The 10723-nt window shown below is 41.1% G+C and overlaps 1 protein-coding gene across 1 annotated transcript; it reads left to right on the top strand.

Annotated features, from left to right (window-relative positions):
- Positions 1-2190: 2190 nt before the first annotated feature.
- Positions 2191-7307, top strand: LOC132550656 (dipeptidase 1-like; the record flags this gene model as incomplete). Its single annotated transcript, XM_060214748.1, has 3 exons — positions 2191-2513; positions 5692-5839; positions 7175-7307. Coding segments are annotated over exons 1-3 (604 nt in total), but the record flags the coding sequence as incomplete, so codon positions are not given.
- Positions 7308-10723: the final 3416 nt, after the last annotated feature.

Here is a 10723-nt window from a genome sequence, read left to right as displayed (position 1 = left end):
AAAGATGATCTTGCACGAAACAAATAATTCAAGTTATTTGTATCAATTTTTTTAGAGAAGAAACAATCGTCTCATTTTTTCAGATTATTGATGGTGTTTAACGGCTAAGTGGTATATTTACGATATTTTGAATAGACAAGAGAGTATTCCTTTCTACGTCTGCTACAGCATATCCCACTAAACGGAAGTCGACGAAATGAAAACAAAACATGAACTAGAAGAGTAGAAAGAGAAAAAAACAAGGTGGTTCGGAGTAGTAAGCGTCTTCTGCTTCTTTGTTCTTTCGGTAGAAGGTAAATGGTACAGAACAGAGATTATGAGTACAGGGTAAGGGGCAGGAGATACAGGATGAAACAGTTCAAGGTAGAGGATACAGGGATAGGGGTACAGGGCGAGGGGTACAAGGTTAAGGGTACAGGGCGAGGGGTACAAGGTTAGGGGTACAGGATTAGGGGTACAAGGTAAGGGGAACAAGGTAAGGGGTACAGGGTAAGGGGTACAGGGTTAGGGGTACAGGGTTAGGGGTACAAGGTAAGTGGTACAAGGTAAGGGGTACAGCATTAGGGGTACAAGGTAAGGGTTACAGGGTAAGCGGTACAGAGTAAGGGATACAAGGTAAGGGGTACAGGGTAAGGGATACAGGGTAAGGGGTACAGGGTAAAGGTTACAGGGTAAGGGATACAGGGTACAGGGTACGGGATACAGGGTACAGGGTAAGGGGTACGGGGTAAGGAGTACAGGGTAAGTGATACAAGGTAAGGGATACAAGGTAAGGGGTACAGAGTAAGGGGTACAGGGTAAGGGGTACAGGGTAAGTGATACAAGGTAAGGGATACAAGGTAAGGGGTACAGAGTAAGGGGTACAGGGTAAGGGGTATAGGGTAAGGAGTACAGGGTAAGTGAAACAAGGTAAGGGATACAAGGTAAGGGGTACAGGGTACGGGGTACAGTTTAAGGGGTACAAGGTAAAGGGTACAGGGTAAGTGATACAAGGTAAGGGATACAAGGTAAGGGGTACAGAGTAAGGGGTACAAGGGTAAGGGGTACAGGGTAAAGGATACATGTTAAGGGGTACAGGGTAAGGGGTACAAGGTAAGGGATACAGGGTAAGGGGTACAGAGTAAAGGATACATGTTAAGGGGTACAGGGTAAAGGATACAAGGTAAGGGATACAAGGTAAGAGATACAGTTTAATGGGTATAAGGTAAAAGGTACTGGGTAAGGGATACAGGGTAAGGGGTATAGTGCTGTGTAAATATTAGATTGCACATCGCGGTAACTAATACTAGTATCTGTAAGGTTTTGGTATGTATCATGATTAATTCATACAAAGAATGTATCTACAGATAATGGTTAACATAAATGTTATTATGATGAAATTATTCGGACCTGGACTTGTATGGCATGTACATTGAACATTCTACCCAATCTAATTAACTCTCCCCACACTCGAGCTCACGTCAAACCATTTTAAGAACCAGTCGAAGTGTATGAGACTCAACAGTGAAAATTATTTTAGATCTATAAAAAAAAATACCAGCATACAACCATTTGAAGTAATGTGTTTAATGTATTGAAACATTTCATTTTTCCGTCTTAATCCATCATGTCTCCGAGGCATGAAATTTCATCTTGTTTGTTTACAAAGCTAATGCAGGTACTAGTCAGAATATATAGTGCCTGTTGGAAACCTCTCCATCTATCTGGGTTTTAAAAAATGGAATAATTTATTTCCGTCTGACACGACCTTGGCGATGAATGCATTTCGTGCAATGTATTTAACGCAAATATACATCTACTTTCTGGGCCATTTTTTCTTTTTTTTTTTTTTTTTTGTTTAAACGGGTATTTTATTTGGTTAAACAAGTATGATTTGTCCGTAATTTGCATAAGCATACATTGCCCGTTTTATCGTCTATGCTTCGTCACGTGCCCTCCTTAAGAGGTAATATCGTGGTCGTAATGCAGTTAACTGCAATTTTAGGTACATAATTAGGGCGTATTTAACCCTCGGCCGTCGTGACACGACGCGACACCTCCACGGAACATCTCCACGGGACACCGCGTCTTTGTTTACTGACCAAGTTCCTGTAGTGAACATCAGGAAAACTGAATGAAATTATTTTCAAGCATCATTATTAGATCTAGCTTGTGAATTTTTGGTAATTTTGTGTGTAACCAATTTCCGTCATGGCTGAGATGCGCACCAGTGGTAATACAAATGAGTCGCACTCTGAATTGGTCTCACAACTTTCGTTCAAACAGAAGTCCGGCCTGGGCCGCTGGTCAGCGTTTTTGGCAGTAGTAGCCATAGTAGTCATCGTCGCTTTGGCCATCGCACTAGGAATTGTCGCTGGGACAGATCACAAGGAAAATGACAGCTCATCGTCCTCCGCGTCGTCAGAAATGTCCTGTCAGCTGAGCACACCCGACTGTTTCTCTCACGAGGGTTCGGCAGACAGGAACCTGGACGTAGCTAAATGTGTGCTGGAAAGCTACCCCCTTATTGACGGGCAAGTATTAACACATTTTTTCCTCACAGTAAAAAGTTCATTTATAATGATAGCTTAAATAAATAAATACGACAGGTTTTGAAGCTATATTTCGGTGAAAAGTTTGTGTTGTGAGAATGTTTAGTAATATGAGTCTGTTAAAAGAAATATCAAAATTTCGGTAAATTTCTCATTAAGATTTGTCCCCGCCCAGACATGGTATGACGTCATCAGTATTTATGATAGAATACCGCTACGACATGCCCACAACTGTCGGCGAAACTACCATAGATCGCACGACGCCACATCGACACGTAGTAGAAATTCCCCCAGATCGTCCGACATACCCACGACTGTCGGCGAAACTACCATAGATCGTACGACGCCACATCGACACGTAGTAGAAATTCCCCTAGATCGTCCGACATACCCACGACTGTCGGCGAAACTACTATAGATCGTACGACGCATCATCGACACGTAGTAGAAATTCCCCCAGATCGTCCGACATATCCACGACTGTCGGCGAAACTACCATAGATCGAACGACGCCTCATCGACACGTAGTAGAAATTCCCCCAGATCGTCCGACATACCCAGGACTGTCGGCGAAACTACCATAGATCGTACGACGCCACATCGACACATAGTAGAAATTCCCCCAGATCGTCCGACATACCCACGACTGTCGGCGAAACTACCATAGATCGTACGACGCCACATCGACACGTAGTAGAAATTCCCCCAGATCGTCCGACATACCCACGACTGTCGGCGAAACTACCATAGATCGTACGACGCCACATCGACACGTAGTAGAAATTCCCCCAGATCGTCCGACATACCCACGACTGTCGGCGAAACTACCATAGATCGTACGACGCCACATCGACACGTAGTAGAAATTCCCCCAGATCGTCCGACATACCCACGACTGTCGGCGAAACTACTATAGATCGAACGACGCCTCATCGACACGTAGTAGAAATTCCCCCAGATCGTCCGACATACCCACGACTGTCGGCGAAACTACCATAGATCGTACGACGCCTCATCGACACGTAGTAGAAATTCCCCCAGATCGTCCGACATACCCACGACTGTCGGCGAAACTACCATAGATCGTACGACGCCACATCGACACGTAGTAGAAATTCCCCCAGATCGTCCGACATACCCACGACTGTCGGCGAAACTACCATAGATCGTACGACGCCACATCGACACGTAGTAGAAATTCCCCCAGATCGTCCGACATACCCACGACTGTCGGCGAAACTACTATAGATCGAACGACGCCTCATCGACACGTAGTAGAAATTCCCCCAGATCGTCCGACATACCCACGACTGTCGGCGAAACTACCATAGATCGTACGAAGCCACATCGACACATAGTAGAAATTCCCCCAGATCGTCCGACATACCCACGACTGTCGGCGAAACTACCATAGATCGTACGAAGCCACATCGACACGTAGTAGAAATTCCCCCAGATCGTCCGACATACCCACGACTGTCGGCGAAACTACCATAGATCGCACGACGCCTCATCGACACGTAGTAGAAATTCCCCCAGATCGTCCGACATATCAACGACTGTCGGCGAAACTACCATAGATCGTACGACGCCACATCGACACGTAGTAGAAATTCCCCCAGATCGTCCGACATACCCACGACTGTCGGCGAAACTACCATAGATCGTACGACGCCACATCGACACGTAGTAGAAATTCCCCCAGATCGTCCGACATACCCACGACTGTCGGCGAAACTACCATAGATCGTACGACGCCACATCGACACGTAGTAGAAATTACCCCAGATCGTCCGACATACCCACGACTGTCGGCGAAACTACCATAGATCGTACGACGCCACATCGACACGTAGTAGAAATTCCCCCAGATCGTCCGACATACCCACGACTGTCGGCGAAACTACCATAGATCGTACGACGCCACATCGACACGTAGTAGAAATTCCCCCAGATCGTCCGACATACCCACGACTGTCGGCGAAACTACCATAGATCGTACGACGCCACATCGACACGTAGTAGAAATTCCCCCAGATCGTCCGACATACCCACGACTGTCGGCGAAACTACCATAGATCGTACGACGCCTCATCGACACGTAGTAGAAATTCCCCCAGATCGTCCGACATACCAACGACTGTCGGCGAAACTACCATAGATCGTACGACGCCACATCGACACGTAGTAGAAATTCCCCCAGATCGTCCGACATACCCACGACTGTCGGCGAAACTACCATAGATCGTACGACGCCACATCGACACGTAGTAGAAATTCCAACAGATCGTCCGACATACCCACGACTGTCGGCGAAACTACCATAGATCGTACGACGCATCATCGACACGTAGTAGAAATTCCCCCAGATCGTCCGACATACCCACGACTGTCGGCGAAACTACCATAGATCGTGCGACGCCACATCGACACGTAGTAGAAATTCCCCCAGATCGTCCGACATACCCACGACTGTCGGCGAAACTACTATAGATCGTACGACGCATCATCGACACGTAGTAGAAATTCCCCCAGATCGTCCGACATATCCACGACTGTCGGCGAAACTACTATAGATCGTACGACGCCACATCGACACGTAGTAGAAATTCCCCCAGATCGTCCGACATACCCACGACTGTCGGCGAAACTACCATAGATCGTACGACGCCTCATTGAATAGTATAAATTTCTCTAGATATCGGCGTCATTTAGTCCTGAAATATCTTTGTTCCTGGTTAAATATGTAAATATTGGGTGTCATTTAGTCCTTTAAGATATCGGCATTATCGCTTGTTATTCAGGCTACAGAAGTAAATGTACATTACACTCCGTATACAGATCATAGCTTTTTTAGGAATCTCTTTAGGAAGAAACTGGTTTGTGACTTTTTCAGGTGTTTGTTTTAATCTTTAAAACTAAACTAGAGGGTCTTTATATACCAAGCGAAAAGTATTTGTGTGTTGTAATTAAAACCAGATAAACTGTGGGACCAAATTTATTTTTCCTCGACACTTTCCTGCTTCTGTTGTTGTTGTTTGCTGTTGTTGTTTGTTTGTTTTTGTTGTTTGATGTTGTCGTCGTCGTTTTACATGCTGTTGTTGATTTCACGTTTATTTCTCTCTCACTAAAATAAAGTTATCAATCTTCTGTTATACAGCCACAATGACCTGGCCTACCAGTACTACAGTAATGTGGATAACAAAGTTTACAGTGTCAACATGCGGGAAGATCTACGACAGGTCTGGCCAAACGCATCCGTTCATACCGATATACCCAGGATAAAGGAAGGGCGACTAGGGGCTCAGGTACACTAACGGATATTTTACTCAATCGACAGCAACACATACTAAAATCAAACAAAGTATGTACAAAATAACAAATACAGTGTACAATCTTTACCAAGGGGAAAATACTCACAACATTGAGTGTGTACTCACTACACAGAGACACATACATGTATACTCACAATACACACATTTGTAGATTGTGTTCTCACTACACAGGGACAAATACTCACAACACATAGATCACACACACACAAATTGTGTTCTCACTACACAGGGACAAATACTCACACACACAGATTATGTTCTCACTACACATGGACAAATACTCACAACACACAGATTGTGTTCTCACTACACAGGGACAAATACTCACACACACAGATTATGTTCTCACTACACATGGACAAATACTCACACACACAGATTATGTTCTCACTACACATGGACAAATACTCACAACACATAGATTGTGTTCTCACTACACAGGGACAAATACTCACACACACACAGATTGTGTTCTCACTACACAGGGACAAATACTCACAACACACAGATTGTGTTCTCACTACACAGGGACAAATACTCACACACGCACACAGATTATGTTCTCACTACACAGGGACAAATACTCACAACACACAGATTGTGTTCTCACTACACAGGGATAAATACACACACACAGATTGTGTTCTCACTACACAGGGACAAATACTCTCACACACACAGATTGTGTTCTCACTGCACATGGACAAATACACACACAGATTGTGTTCTCACTACACATGGACAAATACTCTCGCACACACACAGATTGTGTTCTCACTACACAGGGACAAATACTCTCACACACACAGATTGTGTTCTCACTACACAGGGACAAATACTCTCTCACACACACACAGATTGTGTTCTCACTACACAGGGACAAATACTCTCACACACACAGATTGTGTTCTCACTACACAGGGACAAATACTCACACACGCACACACAGATTGTGTTCTCACTACACAGGGACAAATACTCTCATACACAGAGATTGTGTTCTCACTACACAGGGACAAATACTCTCACACACAGAGATTGTGTTCTCACTACACAGGGACAAATACTCTCACACACACAGATTGTGTTCTCACTACAGAGGGACAAATACTCTCACACACAGATTGTGTTCTCACTACACAGGGACAAATACTCTCACACACACACAAATTGTGTTCTCACTACACATGGACAAATACTCTCACACACACAGATTGTGTTCTCACTACACAGGGACAAATACTCACAATGTGTAATATACATAGCTTGGCTTCGATAGTCTTTTTACTTGACTTTTTCTGTTTTTAGTTCTGGGCCTGTTACGTGTCCTGTGATACCCAGTATAAGGACGCTGTTCGCCGATCTCTCGATCAGTTGGACACCATTAAAAAGTTTACAAGTAAATACCCGGATGTGTTTGAATTTGTTACCTCTGCCCAAGGTGAGTACGCAGACACCATTTTGTTTTCACCACATGTATAATATAGATTTGTTTGTTTCTATTCCACTTTTATTATTACTATTATTTATTTTACTGATTTGGTTTTTTCTCATGCCCCCGAATAGAAAGATCGGGGCATATTGTTTTAGTGTTGTTTGTTTGTTGTCAACTTTAACCTTACCCATAACTATTGCACTGTCAGAGGTAAAGCTTTCATATTTGGCCTGTCTGTTCCTTGTGACAAGACCTTTCCGGTGGTACCAAATATTTTGAAAATGTGACCTTGATCGTGACCTTCAACCTACATTTGAAAATTTAAAAATATCATTTCCACAATGAAGACATCAGTGTTTCACTATTAGCACATGTCTTACACAGTGCAGTTTTGATGCCCCACTTCAGGATTTTTGTTGCAACCGGGAGCATAGTGTTTCATAAACACGTCTTGTCGTTTCTGTTTTTTGTTTTTTTGTTTTTGTTTTTTATTTTTTTTTTTTGAGGGGGGGATTGTTTTGTTTTATTTTTAGTTGTTTGTTTTCCTTTCTTTCTTTCTTTTTTTGTGTTTCTTTTTCTTTTTTGTTATTTGTTGTTTTTTGTTTTGTATTTTTACTTAATTTTGTTTTCATTTGCTTCTTGTTTGTCATATCAGAACATAGTAGTCGTTCGCCAAGAGTTACGTCCCCTTCACATCTTCGTCGTAACAGGCTTCCCATTAGAAAGATACGACATTTGGCATGTTTTTATTAAAGTTAAGGTACAAATGGTTGTTGCTACATCTATTACATTTCGTGACAACGACACAAGGATGTTTTATGCATGCTCCAGTAGTTATAATGAAAAGCAATCAAAGGAAACATCCGTAAAATTACTCGAGTTCATCTTGCAGCTTGCTGCTATTACAACGTGAAACACCATGGCGGACGAACGGGTTTCCCCAAGTTCAATATAGGTTGCTATAAATATTTATCCAATAAGCTATTACGCTCGCTATGACGCATTAGGGATTTAATCCCATCTGTCAAATGAAATTGGTCAACAGAAAATCTATTTTAAGCCCGTAATTACCGGCATGACGATGCAGTGTTGATGCAAATAGACGCCTTCAGAAATAGTTCCGGGCCAAGGAAAAACGGACCAATGACAACAAAATTGAAACAGTAACTTTATTAACAACAATAGATTGACATTCCTTGTCAAATAAAGCATATATCAAAACTAGATATACATATATCCATTATCAAAAGCCATCACTCCACAACTATTTTTTTATTTAAAACGAAGTCAGAAACACTTGCATATTTATATGTCGCCAGAATGGCTTGTCTAGATAATTAAGATAATAAAAATAATTTCGAAAAGTCCCTGTGATTTTGCTACTTCTGGTTATTAATTTTGTAAATATGCCTTTTTTTCTCACTTGATGTACAAAATATTGCCCCATTAGGATATTCTGACAAGGTGAAGTTAACGACGCCATCAAAAGACCATGGCTGCAATAGTAATAATGGTATTGACTTATCTGCAAATAAATTGGCAACCATACAACTTAATGCTAGAATCACTGTAATTCCTCCACCAGTATGAGTGATTTACATTATTCTGATAGTGTAACAAACAAGCTCTGTCCCGTCAGTTTATCCTAATAGGGATCTATGAAGGTATAATGGAATGCTGACAATATTCATATATTGAACAATCATTTTAATTTGTCACACGAAAAAAAAAAAACAAGAGCCTGTTTCAGGTCACGAAATACGCCTGTGATTTTGTCTGACTATCACCTACACTATTTATGCTGTATATAATATATTGCATTTGTTTCAATGGTAATTGCGTAATACTTTGCAAAGTTATTGCACCGACATTGAAAAGGTTACAGACATTAATGGGCCGTAACTCTAAAAATTGTGGATCAAAAATCATGGAAATCAAACTCAATCTAGCTTTGATTGTACTTAAGCTTGCAATGAAAGTTAAAAGAAATCTGTTAAGGCTTAATAAATTCCAAATCGCTGGACATTGAAATGTTTACGAACAGAGGGACATACGGACGGAAGATGGACGGATGGAAGACGAGAATACCATAATATGTCCTGTCATTTGACGGGTGATGTATAAATACATAAATATCAAACAAAAAGAAAGTAAATAAATGTAAAGATCATAAATCTAAAATAATAAGCAAAATCACTTGAGGTACGCATATTGTGCATAAAAATACATTGAAAAATTGATTTAAGATTAGAAACAAGAGGCCCATGGGCCTTATCGGTCACCTTAGAATCAATCACTTCATAAGCAATGGTAAGAACTGACAGTATTTCTGATATTGATTTACATTTATTATTAACCGCTAATAGTTGTCTGCTGTTTAAAGAATAATTATAAAAAAAATCATCACATGTTTTGTTTTTTATTTGTCTATTTCATTATATCTAGGAACATTTATCTCATAGTGATATAGTGACAGCTGTCAGTTGCTCACTTATTATGAGTCCATACTAGTTTATGGAGAAATTACTGAAATTAGCATGTCTATGTGTGCTTGATGATGAAGATAATGATGTTGACTGTGTCTAAGAATCTGCAGCATCCTTATGCATGGAAGTTAAAGTGTGTGAAGAAGCTGATAATGAGGATGTGTGATGCTGCTGTGTGATGCTGCTGATGTCGGTATATATGATGATGTTGAGGTGTGACGATGCTGATTTGGTATGTGATAATGCGGATGTGTAATGCTGCTGAAGTGTGATGATGCTAATGTTGATAGATGACCATAATGATGCTGATGGTATGTGATGATGCTAATGTGTGACGAGGATGATGATTGTATATGATGACGTTGATGTCAGATGCTGATGTTGTTTGTTTATGTAACAATGCTGGAGTGCTAGTATGGCTGCAAGTTATAAATATATGTTTAGAGTGATTGTGTTACATAGTGTCTATGATAGTTAAGATATAGTGTGCAACTCAAAATGCTGTGTGTTTAGTGGTGAAAATGATGCATGACTATACTCTGTAAGTGTGTGACGATGGGAGTTATAGACTGATAGTATATATGAATCTATTTATTCCTCATGTGTTTTTCGATAAATAAAAATAAACAAATATATATAAATAAATAAAAATAAAATTGATATTATCCCTGTTAATAATTAACATTTAAAATTACTTTTGCTAAATGATTCTCTTGGCATGTTTAAATGGGTTAAAATTTCCCTTGCACCGGTTGCAGTGCGCTTCCATAAAATTCTACAACGATACTACGCGATCGCTCAAAACTACAGCTCAAGCACCATTTCATCAATTAAATAATATTAATATAATACCAAAAGAACTATTACTTACGCATAAGAACTCACCACAGTTCCCCGTAAGCAATTTCTTTCCGTGAGGTGCGCGTAATACCCGCC

The sequence above is a fragment of the Ylistrum balloti genome, unplaced genomic scaffold, assembly GCF_031769215.1.
Source record: "Ylistrum balloti isolate Yb309-2 unplaced genomic scaffold, AGI_CSIRO_Ybal_v1 Utg370138, whole genome shotgun sequence".
NCBI lineage: Eukaryota > Metazoa > Mollusca > Bivalvia > Pectinida > Pectinidae > Ylistrum > Ylistrum balloti.
Note: the sequence above shows the minus strand (reverse complement) of the source record. Positions and strands in the feature narration are given on the sequence as shown.